The sequence below is a fragment of the Lycium barbarum genome, chromosome 10 (genome assembly GCF_019175385.1).
Source record: "Lycium barbarum isolate Lr01 chromosome 10, ASM1917538v2, whole genome shotgun sequence".
Taxonomy (NCBI): Eukaryota; Viridiplantae; Streptophyta; class Magnoliopsida; order Solanales; family Solanaceae; genus Lycium; species Lycium barbarum.
The window spans coordinates 98,595,935-98,620,989 of record NC_083346.1 but is presented as its reverse complement, the minus strand read 5'-3'; the positions used below and the strand labels follow the sequence as shown (position 1 = coordinate 98,620,989).

The following is a 25,055-nucleotide window of genomic DNA, read 5'->3' as shown; positions in this document are numbered from 1 at the left end:
AAAAATAAAATTCCCAAAAAGTTTTTAAAAAAAAAAAAACTTACCATTAATGGAGTCTTTAGAAAGCTTGAAGGCTTAAAATGGGTTAATTGATTTGATGAAAATTTTGAGAAATTAATGTTGGATTGTCTTTGGGTCTTCGTGGGGAATCTTTAGCTGAAGTTATAACAAATTTGGAGAGGTTTCTCTTGAAAATTTGGATTAAAATTGTGATTGTAACAAGAACAACATGAAGATAGTGAAGAACACCAAGAATAATTATTAATTTCAGAATTTTCAATGTGTCCTTTTTTTCTTTTTCTTTTTGTTAATAATGTGTACTTTTCTAATTGGGTGTAAATTAAGTTTTTCTTTTCTTTTTGAGAGTATTACTTTTAATTTGTTATTAAATATTTTAAAATAGTGTTTTTTAAATTAGAAAAGACACATGTTCTCATTTCATTCGTCATTTGCCACGTTAGCAGCAAGTTTATTGCACGCACTTTGTAAATTTAGTTGATTAAGCAAAAAAAGTCTAAATGGCACAGTTGGAAGGTGTCTAAATGAAACAAAGTTTAGTTGAGGTATTCAAGTGAAAGAATCAGACGATCATAGGTGTCTATCGATGAGTTTGACCTTTTAATTTTAACCATTAACTCAATTATTTAAAGGTTGTGAAACTATAAAATAGAATGGTGCCAAAATTTTCGAACATCTCGAAATTTGAAGTGTTATATAAATTGAAAAGGAGAATGTGCAAGATACCCTAACACCCAACAATAAACTAAAAATAAAAATTAGCTTTATTTAAACGGAAAAGGGTCTAAAATACCCTCGAACTATTAGAATTGGTGCAAAAATACCCTCCATCCACCTTTGAGCCCCCAAATACCCCTGTCATTCACCTTTTAGCTCCCAAATACCCCTGACATCCACCTATGGGGTCTAATATACCCTTATTTCTAACAGTCCCATGTTGATGCCCAATTTTGTCCATCCTTTTGTCCAAGTTACATCGTTAAGCTTCTATTTTAATATTAATTATATTTTTTTTTTATCACAACCTATAGTTAAATTTCTTGATGATCTCTATTATTATTATTATTATTATTATTATTACTATTAGTACTATTATTATTAGTACTATTATTAGTACTACTACTATTATTATTAGTACTATTATTAGTACTACTACTATTATTATTATTATTATTATTATTATTATTATTATTATTATTATTATTATTATTATTATTATTATTATTATTATTATTATCATCATCATCATCATTATTGCTACCGCTACTACTACTGCTACCTTTTTGTTTTACTAGAAAAAAAAAAATCACTCATTAATTTATTCTCCTTCTGGCTTGATTGCAGTGTTAATCCTATTTGTCTTCTCTATAAATATTTAATTAAACATATTTTTTGTATTAGCGTCACACTTATAGTTGTTGTTATATTTCTATGATTACTTTACTATTACAAGTGATAAAACTATTTACCAAAATATTTTGTCCCTCTACTTTTATTATCATTATGAAAATCTATTTGAAATTACTATATTTCCCAAATAAACCAAATAATTTTTTTTCACCCATTTCCTAAAGTTTCTACCCAACCCATAATCCATTTCCAACTAAAAATCCCCAAAGGCATCAGGTTACCCCCAAAACCAAATATCCATAACTCATTGTTATTTACTCAAAACCCCGTCATCTCTAAATTTCCTTAAAATCAAACATTCCCCGATTCTCGTCGAAATTCCACGGCTACAAAATCCCTTTCTTTGTGCCTTTTATATTCTTTCATTTATTCTAGTTTAATTTTCTCTTCTCTTCTCTTTTCAATTCCACTTTCTTTCCTTAATACATTCACCTTAATTTCTTACTAGTAATCATAAAAATCATAGCTTAATATCCTCCTTAATTGCGAAATTGAAACTTTCCTTTTTTCATCTAATATGCAAAGAATAAAATGACAGAAGTTTGGACCCGAATCTATTCGAAAAATCCGTCCAAATTCAAGATTATTATTATTAATAATAATAATAGTAATAATAAAAGTAATAGTAGTAATAGAGATCATCAAGAAATTTGACTACAAGTTGTGATAAAAAAAATATAATTAATAATCTAATAAAATAGAAGCTTAACGATGTAAATTGGACAAAAGGATGGACAAAATTGGGCGTCAACATGGGGCTGTTAGAAAATAAGGGTATATTAGACCCCATAGGTGGATGACAGGGGTATTTAGGGGCTCAAAGGTGCATAGAGGGTATTTTTGCATCAATTCTAATAGTTCGAGGGTATTTTAGGCCCTTGTCCGTTATTTAAATTTATTGTGAATCGAAGTTTCATTTTGACAGATTACATAGACGACATCGTAAGCTTATCAGTAGGCATTCACCATTTTTTGGCTGTTTAAAATTAGGGCAAAGGTGCAAACATATTCCTCAACTTTGCGATGTAGAATAAATATACTCCCGTTATAAAAGTGGTGTAAATATACTCCTACCATTATAAACTGGTGTAAATATACCTTTTTTGCTGGCGATTTTTTTTTAAAATCATTTAATTTGTTTTTTAATTAAAAAAAACCACATGGCTTTAAAAAAAAGTACCCATTTTTTTACTAGATATATTTCTCTAAAGTCACTTGATAATTTTTTTCTGTGGGTCGAGTCTGGTTCGTTTGAAAAAATGGGTAGACTTATTTTTTTAAAACTACGGAGATATTTATTTAAAGAATCAGGCCCAACCCACTAGGATTTTTTTTTATCATGTGGCGTTAGAAAAATATGTCTACTAAAAAAATGGGTAGACTTTTTTTTTTAAAGTCACATGACATTTTTTTTTTAAATTAAAAAATAGGGAAAAGGGTCACATATACCCCTCTACTTTATTTTATTAGCCTACTTTATCCTCCGTAACAAAATTTACACCTGTACCCCTATTTAGATGGAAAACCCTAAATTAAATTAAATTATCCGATTTTAAGAAAAATACCCAATTTCTTGCACGACCCAACCCGCCCCCCACCCAAGCCCGATTTCCTCTTCTTCTCCAAGAAGAATGCTAAAAAAAATTGAGCATTAAATCTCTTTCAATTCTCAATCAAATGAGCTCAAATTTGAGATGCAACTTCCTCAAAGTTCAGTGAATTCAACCTCACACAATCAACTCCATCTTGCGCAAATCAAACCGATATCACTAAAAGGTGATCAATTGAAAAAGAAACTAACTAAAACAATGCAGATAATTTATATACAGGCAGACTGTATTATTGGAGTTGGCAATTTTCTATATCATTCTTGAAAGAAAAAAATCATATCTAATGAACAGTACTGTTACCAAAGAAAGAAGGAGCAATAATTCATCCAACAGGTCTTCTTCTTCAATAGTGACTTGGCTCTACAGAGAAGGTTTCCCCAATTTCTTTTCCCCTCCATTTTTTACCAGCAGCAAGATCTTTTTTTCTCCCAATGGATTTGTTCACTGAATTTTGAGGAAGTTGCATCTCAAATTTGAGCTCATTTGATTGGGAATTGAAGGAGATTTGCTCAAATTTTTTGAGCATTCTTTTTGGAGAAGATGATGAAATCGGGCTTGGGTCGGGACGGGTCGGGTCGTGGAAGGAATTGAATAATTTTTTTAAAATCGGATAATTTAATTTGATTTGGGATTTTTCATCCAAATAAGGGTACAGGTGTAAACTTTGTTGACGACAGAGGTATATTTGTTCACTTTCACTAACAGAGGATAAGGTTGACTAATAAAATGAAGTATAGAGGTATATTTGACCCTTTTCCCTAAAAAAATAAGCTAAATGTTTTTTTAAAAAAATCCCGTTAGCAAAAAGGGTATATTTACATTATTAGTGTAAGGGTAGGGGTATCATTTTATAACGGCAAGACTGTGTATATATATATATCTTATTTTTTTAACGGGGTATATCTGCTCTAAATCGCAAAGTTGAGGGGTATATTTTCACCTTTGCCCTTAAAATTATAAAATATGTGTTCAGTAGGCATATTCTGGATAACATAAAATGTTCAATTGATTGAGCCTTTAATTTATGCATCTAAATAAAAACTTTGACAAGTTCATACGGTTGTCTATGCAGTCTGCCTTTAATTTTCATAGTCTCCTTATTTGATGATCTTGAATTTCACCTTGGCAAAAGACAACAGGCAAGAGATAAATTTGAATTGCTAGATTATTCTACTTGAAATACAAGGTCTGATTTAAACTAAAATGGAAATAAGTATTAGCTAGTTGAATTATTTTTGTCTAATTAGAACTAGATGCAAGTAGTGTGAGATAAAGTGATTGGCATTTATGTAATAGAAAAAACAGAATAGTATGCAGTTAATACGATGCTACTTTTTTCACATGTCGTATCTGACATGCAATTCAAATTGAGTAACCTAACTGGATATCTTTTTTTCTCCTCCCAAACGTGAATTAGATTCAACGGGAAATGTTCGAATCTGTCTATGAACTCTGCTGAATGTTTAGATGTGTCCTTTGTTAATAATTGTAGTCAAAATTACCGTTGTTACAAAATTGACTTATATTTGCCCTTATTGACCGACTAGTATCTGAATATTCTGAACTAATTTACTATTAAAAAATTTCTATTTTCCTACTGATTTTTTATATTCAGTGGTTATTTCTCACTGAATGTTGGTGGAAAAAACTTAAATAGTGGAGTAGTGTTTTCAAACGGAAAAAGTAGAAAATTTCCTAGCGGTTCAGTGGGAACATGTTTCCACCATGCATTTCTCCAGTGAGCTAGTTCGGTGAGAATGATATGAAAAAATCATGTTCTATAATGATTATTTTAAAATATATATCCAAAAAATTATTTAATTAAATGTAGTTTAAAAATATTTATTCAAGTTAATCAAGTTCAAGTGTTTTTCTTTCCCAAAGGCCAATTGAAGTTATGAAGGCGCTATAATGATTGTAATAGTTATGAAATATGCTATAGATATGAAATATGCTAGGCTGAAGTCATTGACAGACCCTCGAACTTATCCATAAATTCCACTTAGATCGTTCAACTGAGGGTCGTACCATATGAATCCTTCACAACATCTTTTAATGTGCCACTTAAACACAAAATTAATATGCATCCAAACACAAAAAGTGTGGGTCATTCACACGCCAGAATAACCAATAACACGGAGACACGTGGATTTAACTTAAACAAATAAAAAAAATTACAAAAAAACTTTAATCTTTGCTTCAAATTAAAAAAATAAAAATTCTTTCAATAAGAGCTTTCCAGTTTAATTCCTTGATAACTTAAGTTAGGTTACCTAGATCCTAATTAATCATTATGATGTTGGCATACTGCAGGAAAAGATGGATTTCTATCTAAGGCAAGGTAAAATTAATACCCATTTGGTATCAATTTTCTTATTCCGTTTTTATTTTAATCTGGGTCTCTGATTTGAGCAATGTCGATGTAGTAGTGTTGATGCTTTTCCGGCATTGCTCCAGCGAAATCTACAGGCAACGCGGCTAATGACTGTGGAGGAGTTTTACGCTATCTTACCAAAATACGTGTGGCGGTGAAGTATTACCAGAATAACTAAAAAAAATTAAAAAAGAAAAAAACTACATCTCACGCCCTTTTGGAGCAGTGTAACGTACACACTGTGTCAGTTCAACAATTGTGTTTAAGTGACACATTAAAAGATGTCTTGAAGGGTTCATATGGTATGACCCTTAATTGAGGGGTCTAAGTGAAATTTATGAACAAGTTTGAGGGTTTGTCTATTACTTAAGCCAATATGCTATTAAAGAATCATTACTATGTCAAACAACGTTAGGCGTCTGAGCGACACGATCCAAGAGATACATGGAAAATGAGATGCTGGAGCAAATCTCATTGTGTAAATAGCCATCACCCGGTCAAAAAAAACTTTCAATATTATAATTATATAGGGAATAATGAAGTTTTGTAGTCCTCACATCATTCTTTGACCAATGAGGCCTCTACATGTGATTGTCTCTCTTTTTTGTTAAATATTTTCATTTTAGCCCTTATTTATTTTTTTATGACGATTTCCACTTGAGACTTTGTAACTGGACTATATTGGCACTGCATATAGTAATTTTTTGTTTAGATTACTCCTTCCTTTCCTTCTTATTTGTTTCTTATATAGTCAAACTTAGATTCTCAAAGCATAATTAGTAAGGGTAATTTAGTATGTTTTACTCTTAATAAATAATTTTTTTAAGAGAAGTGCCAAGTAAATAAAAGACAAGTAAAAATGAACCTGTTACACCTCGTGAATTTTCGCTTTGTCGTAAGCAAACTAGCGTGAGTTCAGAGAGGATTTGATACCCCTATAAGGTTAAGGAAGACTTTTAATAAGTGTTAGATAAGTACTTAAAGGTTTAGGGATCAAGCGAATCGAAGAAAATAGTTTCGTTGAAAATTTGGAAAAAAACTTGGCAGAATTTTGGACATAAATTTTGGTCCAATTTGAGAGGGCCATATCTCCTAGAATACAAGGAGTTACGGAATCCATACCCTATGTAAATTGAAGTTCAACGAGTCTTCTTTCCAATGCAACTGACATGTTGCATTTCTGTAAAGTACGGAGGAAAGTACGACCCGTACAATAAAGTACGTCCCGCACTTTTTGGGCGTATTTTGCCAAAATTTCCAAAAAGTTAAAATTTTTGCCTCCAAAGTACGGGATGAACAATATCACGTACTTTGAAGTACGTGATGAACAGTAACCTGTACTTTGCCCGAAATTTCCAGAAATTTGAGTCGGTGGAATTTTTTCCCAAGCTTTTAAATACTCATTTCCATGACGTGGGCCTCATTTTTCACCCAAAATCAATCCCTAATTTCTCTCTAAGCTGCCCTTAACATCCATACACCTTCCAAATCATTCCAAATCAAATCAAGAGAAGATCAAACCTTGAAAACCTAGTTTAATTTATGGAAGTTGGATGTTCTTGCTTTCACTTGGAGTTGTGGGGATTAGGTATTGGAGCAAGTTATGTGAGTTGAAATTCTTCAAATACAAGTTATGTTCTTCATCTCATCCCTTGTGTTAAGTTGATGTGAAGGTTTAGCAAGTCTTAAAAGTGGAAAGAGTTATGGGGAAAAGTTCAAATATGAATTTTATGATATTTTGAGTATAACTTAACTTGAGTTATAATTGTTAGCATATTATGAGTATAATCTTGTTATGAGGGGTAATAATGATGTTGAGAAAGTGTTGTATACTAGAGTACAAGGGGTTGTATTGAATTTGTTGTTATGGATTTTTTATGGAGAGAAGTTTTCGGATGGAATTGAGTATAATTTGAATATAATCTTTTGATTATGGAATTGTTGATATTGTGATTTTGGGAGTTGTTTTTGAGTTGGAGGAAATAGAAGATATAAGGGGAAATGCTGCTCAATTTTCATTAGCTCATTTATTAATTTAGTTTGACCACATAAGCTTTTCAATGACTTACCTTTAGTGCGAATCATCTTGAATGTAGATTTACAAGCTTGGAAGGATGAGTGTTGAGTAGTTAAGGAGACGATAAGGTATGTTAAGGCTGTCCCTTTCTTTCTAAAGGCATGATTCCTCTGTTGTGAACCTATACATGATACCCTCAATATCCCTATTCCTAAAAATGCTAGAAGCTCATGATTCTCAAGGTCCTTATGATATTGTTGATAAGTGCTTTTCCTGATGATGATGATGAGTCCATTTCTAAAGATACCAAAGCTTATAGTTCTTGATGTTCTCATGATATTATTTAGCTTGTTTCATGATTATTGATTATACTCATTGATGTTGATCTCATCTTGTGATTTTGTTCTTTCAAGGTGAGATATGTTCATGATAATAGTTCCATAATGATAATCGGAGGTTTACCGACCTTACATCACTTCGACATATTTATAGCTTTTACTTGGGCTCTCATGCATGCTATTTATAGTATATGATGTATATGGATACATGAGTATGTATGCATGGGATATGGGAAAAGGTAAGGCGTTATATACGCATAGCCACCTGATCAGTTGGCATATTAGGATATCGTCCCGGACGTGGGATGCCCCGACATGGGATATATGGATAAATGGATCGGGCCGTTCGTTCCGCGACAATATATAGATATATAATGAATATACAGATAAATGGATCGGGCTGCACGTTTCGCAACATTAATGATGATATATATGTAAATATATGTATGAAAGATATTAAAGGAAGTTAACATGCATGATATCCGCCTTCAGAGGCAATCCGTTACAGGTCATCTCTTTATCTCATACTTCTTTATTTCTTTATGATGTTATTATTCATGCCTTACATGCTCAGTACATTGTTCATACTGACGTCCTTTCTTTTGTGGACGCTGCATTCATGCCCGCAGGTAGACAGGGAGACGGTCCAGATTCCTAGGAGCTTATTCAGCAGATTTACAGGAGCACTCCACTACGCCGGAGTTGCAGCTTACTGGTATATTTTTTTGTGTACATAAAGAGGCATGGTGGGGTCCTGTCCCGTCTTTATGATTTTCAATATTCCAGTTAGAGGCTCGTAGACATATGTGGGTAGTAGATGTCTTATGACCTCTTTAGTGTATGTCTTGTATATCATTTTGTAGCCTCGTGGGCTTATACATTTGTATATATGTGTTTTGAGGAGTAATTAAAGATTGTCCCATATTAAGTGTTGCTTTGAGAATTTATTTATTCAGGATGAGACAGATGATAAAAGGAAAGGTGGTGCTCGGTAGGCTAGCTCCGGGTACCCATCATGGCCCTCTAGTTGGGTCGTGATAGAACCGACGGAGTACCCTTACGCCGTCTGTTTCATTTTTCTTGGCCTTATTTTAAAAATAATTTTTCCTTTTTACTTGTCCATTTTAACAAAATAAGAGAGATTTATTATTTTCTTTCAATATCACCCTTGTCATTAGTAACTATATAAAGTAATTGTAGTCAAACTTATATTTTCACAGCATAATTAATAAGGATAAATTAGTAAAGTAAACCCCTAATAAATAGCTTCTTAAAGGGAGTGCCAAGTCAATAAGAGCGAACTAAAATAAAACGTACGGGGTACATTATTTGTTACTCCCTCTGGTTCAAAATAAGTGTCTACTTAGGCCTCATTTGTTTGCACTTATTGGATGTCTGAATCTGAATGGTTCAGACCTTAAACCATTAAGTGCATTTGTTTGCATTAAAATCTTAGCACTTATTGGGTTTGAATAGGTCTTAATTATTGAGCCAAGTCTTAATATCATTAAGAGATATTTTTGTATGGAACTTTTTTATCACAAGCTCTAACCCCAACCCCGAACCTCCAACTCAACCCCACCCCACCACCCACCCACCCTCCACTCCAACCCCTCACTCCCCACCACCAACCCCAATCCCGCCCCACACCACCTACCTCTACTCCCTACCACCAACCTCTACCACACACCAACCCCCCGCACTCCCCACTATGCCCACTTCCCACTACCAACCCCACCCCCACCCCCACCCCACCCCTACTACCTCCCACCCTCACCCCAACCACCCACCACCCACTCACCCCTCCACCCCCACTCACCACCCACAACGACTACAAAACATCTCCACCATTACTAGTGAACATAAATGTTTTATTTTTTTTATCAAATAATACTTTTTTAATTAAATTTGTAATTATTTTCTACTATTTAGTTAATTTTTAAATCGAATTGTATATTTATTATGTTTAAATAAATACTTTATGCACATTCAGATATTGAAAAACAAACAGTCCTAATCATTCAATGTTTAGACCTAGAGACAACATCTTAATGATTCAGATGTGCATTCAGATTCAGACGTCTTAATCTTAATGAAAACAAATGAGGCCTTAGTCTTTTTTTTTTGGTTCAAAATAAGTGTCCACTTACATAATCAAGAAGGAATTAATTTATTTTTTCAGATTTGTCACTATTTACTCAAGGCAATAAATAGGAAAGAATTGTTAATTAAGGGTAGTGTGGTCAAAATACTTTTTTTTTCTAGGAGTCCGTGTTTTCATTTAGGAGTTAGTGTTTTCTTAAGGGAAGACTGAGTGAACACTTATTTTGAACCAGGGGAGTATTATATAGTTTAATTTGATAAGATTCATGCAACTTTGAGCCACAGTTTCATTTCCAATCGAAGCATTTATTAGGCTTTACTAATTAGTACCCCATATTCTTCTCTTTGGGTGTGTTCGATATGAAGAAAAAGAGGATTGCGTGTGTTTCTTACTTATTTTTTTGTCTTATGTACGTAAACAAAAAAACATTATGCTAAAATCATTTGTATATAGCCTAAACAAGTACTAATGAGAGGTGGAGGTTGGTGTGGGGGTGGTGGTTGGTGGGGATGGGAGCTACGGTGGTATGTGAAAATTAGGTGTATTGGAAGGTGGGGAGGACATAATAAATGTGAAAGCCATTTGTGGAACTTGATTTTCCTACTTTTATTAGGGAAGTCATTTTCCTCATTATAAGGAACTTATTTTCCTTAAAAAAAAAAATTCAAAATTTTTGACCAACTAAACATGAAAAGAATTGAAGGGTAGTGGTGTGGGCTAGGTGTTGACACCCAATTTTATCCCGCCTCCCATCCGAAATACCTATTTGCGCGTGTGATATTTTTGGAGAATTTTAAAATATATATTTAGATTTTTTACTATAATTATTAGTCTCTTATCAATACCCACGTTTTATTATTCTATTGCAATTATCACTATTATCATTATTATTTTATTATTAATTATTATCATTATTATTAGCAGTATTATTACCGCTAGTTATTCGTTACGGTTATTTAGTATTATTGAAACTTGTGTTTCAGCATTTTTACCAACTTCTGCATACGCATCGCATTTATTTTTACACAATTAAATCTATTGTTAAAATATTATTGCACGGCTATTAAAGCATCATATAATTTTATTATCTGAGCCCTAATAATTACATATTTTGTATCAGGTAATATTTTGTCACACTCAGTATATGGTTAATTAAAATGGGTCTTTTATTTAAATTTAGAAGCCAAATTATTTCTTGCACTCAGTCCGTATTTTTGATTTATCTGACCCAAATCAAAGCCCAATCAACTCATAAATATTTTTTGGACCAGCCCATATTTTGATCCCAATTTTTTAGACCAGTCCATGTTTTATTTCACTAGCCCATTCATTTAATACCCAGTCCAAAAGAAATTGACCCAGCCCACAAAGGATCGGATCCGGCCCATTCCATTTTGAAATAAGGGAAACCCTTAGGGTTTCCCCTTTCATTTTCCTTCATGCCGCCCCCCCTCCTGTTCTCTCTCCTCTCCTTCCCTCTTTTCTCCCTCCATCTTCGCCCATACCTCTGACGCTCCACCTTCCCCTGTCCCCCCACGCTTCTGCCACCCCACTTCTCCTGTCCCCCCGCTCCTCTCTCTCTTCCTCAAAACGAAAACCCTAGCCCCAAATCCTGAAAATCGAGCTATAAATAATCGTTCCTAGAATGAAAATGGGGCTTCTTTTTTTTGATTGGCGGAAAATCCCATAAAAGAAAGAGTTCTTCATCCGCATGAAAATTTCCTTAAAAATCAGTCCCTTTAGCAGTCATAATCTTATTTAATATCGGGTCAAAATACTAGATCCAATTTGTATTCGGTTGCCTTGTTTGTTGTTGTGAATCCGAGCATCGCAAGCTCGGATTTGGTAGTGTTTCGAGGTAGGTCGGAGACTCGAAGCCTCATTTCGCTGCACCCGAAGAAGGTAATTCCCCTCCCTTTTATCGTTTACATTTTGGTTTCGTTAGCTATTTGCAGCGAGTTCTGTGCTATATTGGCGTGTTTATGATTAAGTAGGTTTTGAGGTTGCTGTTTTAAATTTAGTTTGTCATGTGATATGGATCAAAGATTATCAGCCTTGAATTTTTACTAAGTACATGTTTGGCTAAAAAATCACCTGAATCGAGTCACACGTTTGGTTAATTTAATGAGTTAAAATCAACATGCCGTAGGACCCTGTATGTGATTCTGTATGCTTGCTCCCATTCGATGTATGCTTGTTTGTTTCTGTTTGTGTCCATTAAGCTAGGAGTTGACGTATAGAATTTTATGGGAGTAGATCAGCCTGAGTGTTGTCTGGTTTCAGTTTTATTGAATTTTTAAAAGGTTTTCTGTAAGGGCATACGTGAAAAGGATTTAGTCTTAGATACAGGTCCTGTCCTGTTAGATTTTAAGGTGTTTCAAATCTATTAAAGTATGGTAGAAGTGTTTATCCAGTAATTAAGAGTTTTAAGTGGAAGTAGTCTATCTTCGGCATATCAGTAGCGGTCCTCTTTCTTATATCACCATTCTATTAAAGGATTTTAATAATGGATTAGCATGTTCTCCTCTGGGAATTATCTTTGTGCTGATAATGTTAACTGCTTCTAAATTGTTGATTTGATTAGTTTAAGACAGTCATTTGATCAACTAATGTCTAGTTAAAGAAAGGACTATCTTGAAATACATATTTTGCCATTCTGTAAACTAATTTTTGTTTGGGGTTGGTTTCCTAGTTTCAAGTGCATTATTCATTTATGCTAATTTAGATATCTCAGTAGTCTAATATAACATTGGATATTGTTTCAGTTTGATGTCTCTATATGATTCACGAATGCATTAGTGCTAGTCTAGGTCACCCACAAGGGGTCTGTGTAATTATTTGATCTGTCCTCATATGTTCTATCCCTCATAGGTGATGATCTGTGTCAGGATTGGCCTTGTATGTCATTGTTATCCAAATGTAGTCATGTCCACCTGTTTTTCTGATGATTAACCTGTATATGACATTGTTGATGTTTCCATGCTAGATTATAAGTTTGAATTCTGATAGGTTTTTGATATTAGTCTGAGTTTATTTAGATTCATATGTTCTTCAGCATGATAAAATAGGATTTAAATGATGACAGCAGGTCTAAATAGGATCAACAAGGATCTGAATTTAACTTCAATTAGTTCATAAACATGTAGTGTCTCTGGTTTAAAAGATCTGAGCTTCAAATGTTTTTCATGTTTACATCTTTGCCTGCACCTTGCTTCATCTGAATTCACTCTCAATGAACATCTACTCATCTGCATATGGCATAACTTCATTTGTATCATGATTTGGGTGTAGCATGGTTAATATAGATATGTCTTCTTTTCTTGCTCTACTGAATATGTGTCAGATGCTTTCCTATCTGTTTTATACCCTCCATGTGATACCTCAACTTCATTAGCCTACTGAGCCATTATGGTATCTGAGATGCCCTGCCTACATCTAATCTATCTGATTAAATCCCTGTTTGATTGTTGATTTTATTTTTTATATCTATGTCGTTCGAACTGGTCCTCCCTGTTGGCTTACTGGCCTAAGACAACTATTAAAACATTGTGTCTTATAATGGGAAGCACAACTTAGGGAATTCAATGAGTGTCTTAAGGGTGTGTCATTGATCGATTGATATTGAAACATCAAGTGGCATGACAAGAATGTTATTTAGTTTTGTCCAGCTTACATACATCAACTCATGTTTGCTTGTTTGGAGATTGTTGATATATTAGTCAGAGGCAGTCCACTGTGTTAATTAAAAGTCATTAAGTTACTTATAGATCGCTATATTTAGTGAAAGTGTAAAAAATCAGGTCTGTGGAGCATGTTCGAGTTGGCTGTTTTGCTTAATCTTTTCGTTATGATTCCTATATTGCAAGCATGTTTGATTGGTTATGCATATGTACGTATGAAATATACATTAGTCATACACAACATACACCTAATCTGCTTTGAGTGTATAATTTACGTGCTTTGATCTTATTCATTTGATTATATCCTAATCCTTTTCTTTCGTTTCCTTGCATGACTATCGCATACGAGTCTGAGGGACTCGTTTCCTTCTACATTCGGTGTTGGGCTAAAAGCCCAACAGGACCCTTTTTCTCCTGTTCCAGCCCCTGACCACGACAAAACGTAGCAAAATATGAGTTCTGGGCCGAGGCCCAATGGACAGTAGCAGCAGTAGCCCAATCCGCAGCAATATATAAAGGAATTTGCTGGGCCAAAGCCCAACAGCAAATGGGTCCAGCAGTCTCAAAATAGGCTGGCCCATTTGATATTATTTACCCTTTCATTTTATTTTCTGCACATTAATTTGTATTATGCGACTAATTTTTTTTAATTCAGATGAATTAGTAGGTTTAGTTTTAGGAATGGGTAGTTAGTTTAAGGAAAAGAATCAAAGAATATTTCGAAAAACACTTTAAGGGTTATCTAAATTATGCATACTTCTAGCCGAATTAATAAAACATAATTTTGTTTATACTTCTAAAAAATGCAAAAAATCGATCAGTATCTCATCGTTTAGTTTGTTCAAGTATTTATGAAAACATTGCACAAACCTGCGTTTTCTTATATTTATATATTTATGCAAATCTTATTTTGAATAGCATTATTATTTAAAGTCTTTGCAACATTTATAAATTTTATTAGAAAGTTTCCTTTTATGCAAAGTTATTATATTTTCTAGAAATCTTACTCTAAATAGTATTTTTATTTAAAGCTTGAGCAACTTTTATAAGTTTTTAAACGACATTTAAATCTTCTTTTATGCAAATTATTATATTTTTCTCTACATACTATCTTTAGCAACATTCTTATATTTTTCTTAAAAACTTTAGCAACATTTCTTAGGCCCCCTTTTTTTTCTTAAAATTTCAAGCACCTTATTTAGCATTAATTCATTAACCTAAGTTTGGCCGGATAACCGTAGTTAACGGATTCTAAAGGATGCCTAACCCCTTCCCTTTAGGATAATATAGAACCCTTACCTAGAATCACATTGGTTAAGCAGACTACTAACAGAGGTTTAGTTTTAACTTTGCCTTAGTTAACATCTAGGTGTCCTAATTCACCATTAAATTAATTAGGTGACGACTCCTTAAAACAAAGCAATATAGGAATCTCCAATATGTTGTACTCCGCTTCAACCCGGTTAAAATGGGGTATAACACTAGGGGTGGGTGAAGATGAAGTGGTTGGAGGGTGATGGTTGGCTGGGTGCTTGGGGTGGGTGGTGGGTGGTGGGGGTGGGGGTTGGTATGGGGTGGTGGGGTTGGAGGGGCATGGGTTGTATTTTCTTAAAAATATTTTCTACCAACGAACCGAACATGGGAAATAAGTAAAAATTCATTTATTTTTCACTATCCAATCGAACATGAGAAAATAAGTAGAAATTCACTTATTTTCTAAGAATACATTTTACAGGAAAACATTTTCCTCCGTACCGCACACACCCTAAGTCCTGTCAAAAGAGCAAACGGTTCAGTTTGAAATACAGTATGCGGTGGGAATGGAGGCTTAGCTCTTTGTAATTGCTGTTGATTGAACTTAAACGAAGAGATTGTATCAATAGTCCCATCTTGTGCTCTAAAATACTTTTTTCTTTACTACAATGAGAAAAAGAAGAGGAAAAAGGGTTGTAACTATGTATGCTTCAACATGCCAAAATTTTAGAACGTTCTAATTTAATTAGAAAAATTATCATTTCTGTTTTCTAATTTGCTAAAGATGTTGTTTGGTGAAATTAAAAGAAAAACTACTTCTTATATAACGAGGAAAAGAAAGGAACACAAATAAAAAAAATGTATTTTTTAAATCTGCTCCGCGTCCAAAAAAAACATTAGAATTTCCTCTTCACTTTTGGATAGACGAGAAATAAGCATATGAGCAACGGAGATCGGAAAGAAAGGCAACTAATTACGTCTAAAATTCACCGAAAAATGTTATTTTGGGGGGTTATTATTAACATTCTAAATGTAAGGGGGAGATTATTTGGCAACCATTAATGATTAAGAGGGTTAGGTGAAATTTACTCTAATTATAATATTGTTGTGATCTTAGACCAATAAAAGAATGCCCACAAGACATGCCATGGTCACTTTCAAAGGGGGAGGATGTGCGACACTTTACCAACCAGCCGAAGATTTTGCTTAGCTTGAAATTATGTGTCCCTTAGCTTGTGATCCAAAAAGCTCATATTCAGAAGATGAAGGTAGCAGAGATGCGGATGCTGAGATGGATGTGCGGGCATATCAGGAGAGATATGATTCGGAATGAAGCGATTCGGGACAAAGTGGGTGTGGCCCTAGTGGTGGACAAAATACGGGAAGGAAGGCTGAGATGGTTCCGTCATGTGCAACGGAGATGCGTTGAGACTCCAGTGAGGAGGTGTGAGAGGTTGACAGTGGTGGCCTGAAGAGAAGGAGAGGTAGGCCAAAGAAGTCTTGGGGAGAGGTGATTCGGCAGGATATGACGCTACTTCAGCTTACCGAGGACATGACCCGTGATTGGAGGATGTGGACGTCGAGTATCAGGGTAGAGGGCTAGTAGGGGCCCCGAGGATTTCTTTTCCGTACTAGGAGTATTATTATCTTTGTTCACTCGCTTATTTTTTAGATCTCTAATATAAATTGCTTGTTTCTGTCTTTCTTTCTTTAACTTCATTTATCTAATTATATATTGTTATTACTGCCTATTATTATTGTTGTCTTGGCACTTTCTCTTGAGCCGATGGTCTTTTGAAAGCAGCCTCCCTACCTTGGAGGTAGGAGTAAGGTCTGCGCACACTCTATCCTCCCCAGACCATATCTTGTGAAATTATACTGGGTATGTTGTTGTTGATATTGTTGTTGAGTTCATCTAGTCCCTCAAACTTTAAATTGATTTTTTTTTCCTCAGAATTTTAGATCCAGGATTTAAAACTGGAGAAAATAATCAATGATCACTTGAACAAAAGAAAATGATCATAAATTTTTATATTATTGAAATATCTTACATTTTCATATAAGAATATCATGTGAAATGAGTCATATAATTTGATATATAGCAAAGACATAATTCAAACGAGGGAATTCGAAAAAAAAAAAGTTAGGAGATTCAACAACTTATATAAATATAAAAACAATTATTTTTACCCTATCTACATAGTATAATTTTCAACAAAAAGTATTCAATTAGACCCCCTTGCACCCCTCTGCCTCCGCCCTGACAGGGAGGATTGATTCAAGTTATTTCTATCACTAAGAACTAACGAAATGCGAATTGTTAATGGGAAAAATAAATATTAAGAGGTCACAATTCGAATCTGAGGACATGAATTAAAATTTTAAGTCTTATAGTCAATGCAAGTCAATTGGCTTTATCTATTCTCTATTAACCATACAAGAAAAAAAAGTAAATCAAGGAATCAAAGCTCTATCTGTAATTCTCTTTCTCAACTATTGGGTCTTATGACTTAAGAGTATTGTATCTGTTCAATCAATAAACAACTGTAGTAGCGATGTTACTTTTATATCGAGTTAAAACAAAGAAATCTCCTTTTGATTATACTCAATACAAACTTCCATTTTTGTTTGTAAAATTTTCAAATAATAAGGGTGAAAGTGTTTAAGAGCCCGTTTGGATTGGCTTATAAGTTGCTTATAAGCTGTTTTCAGCTTTTTTGAGTGTTTGGCTGGCCAGCTTAAAGTCATTTTGTGCTTAAAATAAGCTCAAAAAAATAATTGAGCCCATATGACTTAGCTTATCTAAAGTAGCTTATAAGCTGAAAACAGTTTATAAGCCAAAAAAAATAAGTTAGACTACCAAACTTTTTTTTTTAGCTTATAAGCTGTTTGCAGCTTATAGGCATAAGCCCATCCAAACAGGCTCTAATTTTAAAAAGCATGAACGTATCTGCAAATGAGTCATATTACAGCGGATTTAGTGTAATTTACGCAAATTATGAATCAAGAAAAGACATAATATTCTTTTGTTTTACCTAAAAATTCTTATCTAATTTCTTTAACCAAATTAGGAAAAGCAATACCTTCTTCTTTAACTTCTCTCATTTTCGCCTCCGAAGAATATACTCTTTTTGCAATATTCAAAAGACACTTATGAAATGACAATGAGAGAGAGAAAGATCAATTAAACAAGAAAGTTTCTTTCAAGATGTCACCCAAAAAAACACCTTTTGACATTAGTTTTTGACCAAATTATTAAGCTCACACCTAAAAAAAAAAAAAAAAAAAAAAAAAAAAGGCAACCTCCCTTTTTTTAAAATAATATACAGTGTTTTAAAAGGCGGGGGCGTAAGACGGGGCGTTTTACATACGTCTCGACGAGGCGTAAGCCTCGAGGCACGGGGCGTAAGCCCCATGAGTATTTAATTTTTAGTATTTCTTAAAATAATATAATTATAATAAATATTTTTAAATAGGTAAAATTACATAAAAAAAATAAAAGAAAACTGTAAATAAATATAATATATATATATATATATATATATATGTGTGTGTGTGTGTGTGAGCGCGCGTCCTCACAAAAAAAAATGATCAAAGCCCATTATACACCGCTTATAACTTATAATTATATATAACATAATTTTACAAGTATAAACAATACAATGAAATAAAAGCTATTATGAAATGCAAAACAATTCTAACATTTTAACTTTCAAACACGGAAAAAAACACAGTTTCTTAAAACACTATTACTATCATACTATTCATTTTATCTCCCTATAAGCAAATAATCAATAAAATTTATCAATATTACAATTAAAACATAACTTCTTCAAGAACAAAAAATAAAATTATATGATAATTTTGATACATAGGACTTATGACCAATGACAAGTGAAAATGTACAATTTCGCTATGTGTTTTTTTTTTTTTAAAAATAAGTGATATTCACCCTCACGACGTTCTCAAATAGTAAATATCCAATACTACGACTTGTTATATGAGTTATACCCAATCTTCTATTTCTATAGATGAAAAACTATTAAGTATCATTATTTTGTTAAACAATTATGAGGGTGAATGATTTTAATTAAGGAATTTAAAATATAATTTGTGTAAGAACTGTTAGGCGAGCCCTAGGCGTTGGGCGTTAGGCGTGTTTAAGGCGTACGGTTGGGCACTTAGGGCGTAAGCCTCATAGGAACTAAGCCCCGCACGTTAGCCCCACGGCGTTTTGCCACTGTCCTGCCCCGAGGCGAGCCCCGGGGCGAGTCCTGACACTGCCTTTTAAAACAATGATAATATATACCTCCTTCCTTTTTAAATCATCATTACACAATTATTATTTTTTTGGTAAATATTCTCATTTTATTATTGTAGATAATGAAATTTTATTGAATTTATATCCGTAAGAAATTCGAATTATAGTAAATTCAAGATATATTAGTCCAAATAAATATTATGAATTAATATAATTGAGTTAATTATTTAAGTCCAATAATACGGATTTAATTAAAGATCCGATTTCTATTGGGCTAGTCCATTAATTTGGGCTATAAATAATGAACCCACTTTGCTAAGCCCAAAATGCCATCTTCCTAGAGGCCCACTTTAGTGCCACGTGTCAAATGACGTGACACGCCAAGTCAAACAAAGAAGCCTATAGGGTCATGACACGTGTCAAAATGATGCAACATGCCTAGTTAAATCAAAGGCTAATAAAGATGTGCCACGTGTACAAGTGACATGTTCCGATATATTAAATATCGTTATATCAACTGAAATCTGATTGGCCGAAAGGAATTCATCCTTATCACAACTCCTCCATCCTACAACTATAAATAGGGGCCTCATAATTCAGAAAAGGGACAGAAATTCTAACAAGAAGCCAGGGAGAGCTCGTGGATCAAACGCCGCAGATTTCTCTAAAAGCTGAAAGCATTCAAGCACTCAAGTATTTCTCTAGAAGTCCTAGAGATCTAGATGAAGATTTAAGACCAAGCTCAAAAGCCCTTGAATTCAAGTCCAAGTCAAAATCAAATCTATCAAGTTCAAGATCAAGCTCAAAAGCCCTTGAATTTATTGTTGAAAAGACGAATCAGAGGAATCATAGAGATTGTAACACTCATATTCTGAAATCAAATACAATGATTGTTGCGATATTTTCCTGTCTTGATTATTGTTTTCTCGACGCGAATTTTATTGTCTACAATTACCAAAAGGGGCATTTGTACAGCTCAAAAAATGAAAAACCAGCAAATAAAAAAAAAAACAATCTATCATCCACCACTAGGACAGATCCCAGCTGGTGATTGTCTACTTCTCCCTCTATTCACCTGTTCCTACTCATCTAGTTAGGATACTTGTTGAGCCTTTCCACTACATGTTTCAGTCTGATATGCAAACTAGCTCTCACAATCACTTCTTGGACTACCTTCTTGACAATGATTTCTCCAGTTCTCCTTTGGCTTTGGAAAGCTCTGTGGTTTCTTTATATCCACAGCTCATAAATGGCTGTTGCAAGTGTGATTCTATACATTGTAGTAGTGCAGTTCTTTCCAGTAAATCCAGTTTCACAGCATAATAGTTCTTCCTCCCACGTCAATGTTGCCCTATTAATCCCTTGCCACCTCAATAGTTTTTCCCATACAGATGCAGATACAGAGCACTTGAAGAACAACTGGTCTATGGTTTCATTTTCTATCCCACACAGTGCACACAATGGGCTCATAGGCATTCCCCAGCTAATCAGTCTATCTTTGGTATATAGTCTCCTATTGATAGCCAAGTAGAGTATAAAGATCCATTTGGGAAATCCAGGGTTGTTGCGAGTAATTTTCCTCCAGGTCACCTTGGGATAGTCTCCAATTAGCTTGAGATACACCTTATTTATTGAGAATCTCTGCATAGTTATAAGATCATTCTTTGTCATGCCTGCGTGTTCAATATACTTTTTGTGCTTTGAAAATCTTCTGTACAATGCAACTTGCTTGTTTTAGGTTGCTTTTCCCATATTGATTCTCGTTTCCCATAATATATATGCACCCATTGAATCCAGAGGACATCCTTCTTCCTACATATATTCCACAGTAATTTGCATAGGGCTGCCTTGTTCCATCTTTATAGATTGATCAGGTTCAGCCCCCCAACTGAGTGAGGTAGGCACAGTTTTTCCCATATAATGAGTGCCTTTTTTGATAGTTCAATACCACCAGTCCATAAGAAGGTTGTACAGATTCTTTCAATGGTTTCCATAATTTTTTTGGGCAACAAGAACAACTATGACCAGTAAGTTTGCATTGAGAACAACACTGCCTTCAAGAGTTGCAATCTTCCTGCATAGGAGAGGAATTTGCTTGTCCAAGATGTCACTCCACCCAACATCTTATCAATCAATGACTGGCACTGTACCACAGATAATCTTTTTGTACTTAGGGGGACCCATAAATACCTGATTGGTAGTTCTCCTTTAGGCATACCTGTGCAATCCACAATCTGATCCTGTACCACCTGCTTCACTCCTCCAAAGTAAATTGAACATTTATTTAGATTAGCATTGAGACCCGAGGCTTGTGAGAATTGTTTAAAACATTGCATGAGCAGACTGACAGAAGTAGCATCCTTTTTGTTGCATCAGAGTAGATCATCAGCAAAGCTCAGCTGAATGATCTTCAGCATAGCACATTTGGGGTGGAACTGAAATCTGCTACCATATCTCAGTGGTTTAAGCAATCTTTTAAGGTACTCCATAGCTATCACAAACAAATAAGGTGACATAGGGTCACCTTGTCTGAGCCCCTTTTTTGCATCAAATTGGGGGGGATGGCACTCCATTGACATTGATGGAATAGGACACTGTGGTAATGCATCCCATGATCCAATTTATAAAAACTTCAGGGAAGTGTAAGCTAACTGTAAGTCCACTTTCATCATGCACCTGGGTGAGGTAGCTTTCCTGGCATAACCTTTGACCAGTTCATGGCTCAATATTATGTTTTCTGATATTATCCTGCCAGGTATGAAGGCAGATTGGTTCCCATCTATAAGTTCATCCATTACTACACTCAGCCTTTTTGTAATTACCATCATGTTACTAACATGTTAAAAAAATACAATTTATGTCATAATTTTATCTTGGATTTGCATTCGTCTCATTATCTCTTAATTTCTTTTTGCTTTTTTCTGTTTAAGTCAAATTTTATATTATAAAACTATTTCAAGCTCAATCTTTTACTGTCATTTAAAAGCTAAAACATGACATCAAAGGTATTTCAAAATAATAGAGAAATGTTAGCACTTTGAGAAAGCATCAATTAAGTTAATTTCGCGCAAGATTATTAAACTTTACCCTCTATAATAAATAATCAATTGATTACTTTTTGTCAGATTAAAGAAAAGAAACTTAGCTCACTATTACAATAAAGTCACAAAATTATTGTTAGCTACGTTAAAATTGTTGTTCCAAAACTGAAAAGCGCAAACACCTAGTTTTGCTAATAATCGATTTGGTTTAGAAGGGCAACGGACTTCTTTTTAGGAGGCATTGGGGCAAGTGCACAATACATTTTTTTGTGCGGAGTGTCCTTCAAATGCACTGTCTTTAATTTTTGTCCCTCAAATTGCTGGTCTTTAATTTTTGTCATTCACTTAAAACTTCTAGATTCCGGATTTGAATCTTCGCTCAGTCAAAAAATTTAAATTTTTTCTCTAGATAGAATTTAAATTCACAAGACAGAATTTTGAAATAAAACTCTGCCTTAAGGTAGAGTTTTGCAGGCAAACTACGCCCGATGGGGCAGAGTTTCTAGGCAACCTCTGCCTAGCGATTTTTTTTTAATTTTCGCCTGAGCAGGAGCTCGAACCCAGAACCTTGAGATTTTAGGCGAAAGGTAAAAGTTAAATACTTTCATTTTGATGGGAAAAAATTAAGACCACCCCAAAATAAGGGCATTACTGAGAATTGCCCTGTACAATATACCAACAAGAGATATAAGGGAAACTTACTTAAATGTATCCCTTTTAGCCATCTAATTTATCAAATATGCCCGAAATATGCGCTACCTATACACTTCGGCATATATTATAGATATTATATTTACTTGTACTACTACTAATAAGAGAGAATAGAGGAGCTTGGGGTCAATCTGAATTGACCAAAAAGCCCTCGCTCTCAAGCTTTAAAGATATTGTACCAGATTGCTCTATTGAGATACTTTTTGCACTTTTGGACAAAGACCAGCCAATATTGACATTCACTACAGGGAAAATTACATGGCATAACTAACTACTAGTACATATTTATATTTACTAGTTATAGGTAGGACCGTAAGAGTAATATGTTAAATACAATTAATAGCTACATATATATTTAACGTAGAATAATTTATTTTTATTATTTATAATTTTTTCTTCTTTGCTGCTAAGCCGATGGACAGCTACCGGAGCTCCGGCAAACCACGCCTCCACAACGAGCTCCGGCGAACCATGCCGCCACAACGACGGATTGACAATACAGACATATAGGAACAAATATCAGCCCTAATTTGTAAAACAATTGGCAAACCGTAACTAAGCTTAGACGCCTTTTCTCACACTTCTTCCTCCCCATAATCAGATCCATAATTTGTGGAAATTTATTGGATTAGAGTCCGTTGGATCAGCCCTATTTGCTTTACACTTTTACCTCTACTAGGACAATCAACTAATGCACTTCTTCCTAGTTGTTGTTGTGAAATTTTCCGGCGGATCTAGCTGGAACTAATAGTTGGTGTTGTTGTAATCATGAATACAGTGATTGTATTTATTTTTTTGAGCTTTTTTTCTTAAATTTTTAGATTGTATTTATTTTTTTAGAGTGTATTTTGTTAATTTTTGGTGTATGTATGTTTAATGTATTCAGTTTTACTTGTTGTATTTACAGCGAACCCGTTTATAAATATAGATAGTAATTTCATAAATACAACAAAAAAAAATGAATATAGCAAAAAAAATAATGTAAATATTAAAAATATGACTATGTCTAATTTTAAACCCCTATAGTCATATTTATGTAAAATGCTCTTCATTATACTCTGTTGGATCAGCTTTTCTGTGGCTGTGGACCCATTTACTTTTCCCTGTATTTGTTGGATTTTGTCAAACACTTGTGGGCCCAATCTTTGTTTTGCCTGTCAATTTCATTTCTCCTTACCCTTCTGTGCCTAACAACTCTTTATGGCAAAAAACATTTTTGGTATTTAACTATTCAATTCATTGTGTTATTAGATTAGAGTAAAGAAAAGTATCCAAGTCACTTGGCCTTCATCTGATCATTTTTTTCTTTCTGCATATATCCAGTGGATGTACTCTATTGGAGAAAAAATAACTCATCCGAATGCTACTCTTCGTAAAATATTCATCTAGGAATGTCATTTCTTATAGAATTTTACCAGGCCCTACTTTTGTTTCTGATAGTTCATTCTAATCAATTCGTCAACCGAATAAAATAGCATATTATAAATTTATAAGTGTATGATAAATAAGTTTGAATTTTGAGGTTATGTTAGTACTAATTATAGGCAAAACTCTTAATCATAGAATACAAATTTAATAAACAAATGTTCATCAAATTTTCATTTTGTAGGAACAACAAAAAATTAGAAGATTCGTATAATGAATATTTCCCTGCAGTCAGATTTTAGGTTATTCTAATTTCTAAGCATAGTTTATGCATGGTATACTTAAACAATATTATTGTACTCATACAATTACAAAGACTTAAATTAACATGTATATTTCACCAAGACCTCAAACTAAACTATTCTTGAGGGATCGTTTGTTCAGAGACAAATTATGTAGGGATTAATATTGTAGGTATTATTGTAGGAATTGTAATGCAACGATTAGTAATGTAGTAATGTATGATCTATATGATAATACATAAATTTCCGTATAACTTATACTATTATTTATGAGGAAAACAACCCAACGTTATAATAATTAATAACATTTTTTATAGTATTTTTACTAATTTTTAAGTGATGAAAATTGAATATACAATCTTTGACATTGCTTTCCAATTTAGAAACAAAGGACAAAAAATATCATCTTAATACTATGTAAATATTGGGCCCATGCACATCACGGGCTAATCACCTCTAGTTATATGTATAGGTATGTATATGTTATGTATAAATATGTTAACTATATATATATTTAGTATAAAGTATACACTACGTACACACTATGTACATGTTTTATAGACTAGATGA

The 25,055-nt window shown here is 33.7% G+C and overlaps 1 protein-coding gene across 1 annotated transcript; it reads right to left on the bottom strand.

The window, feature by feature from the left end:
• Nucleotides 1-20,296: 20,296 nt before the first annotated feature.
• Nucleotides 20,297-20,737, bottom strand: LOC132613172 (uncharacterized). The gene has a single exon (XM_060327220.1). The coding sequence runs from the start codon at nucleotides 20,735-20,737 to the stop codon at nucleotides 20,297-20,299; it is 441 nt and encodes a 146-aa protein (XP_060183203.1).
• Nucleotides 20,738-25,055: the final 4,318 nt, after the last annotated feature.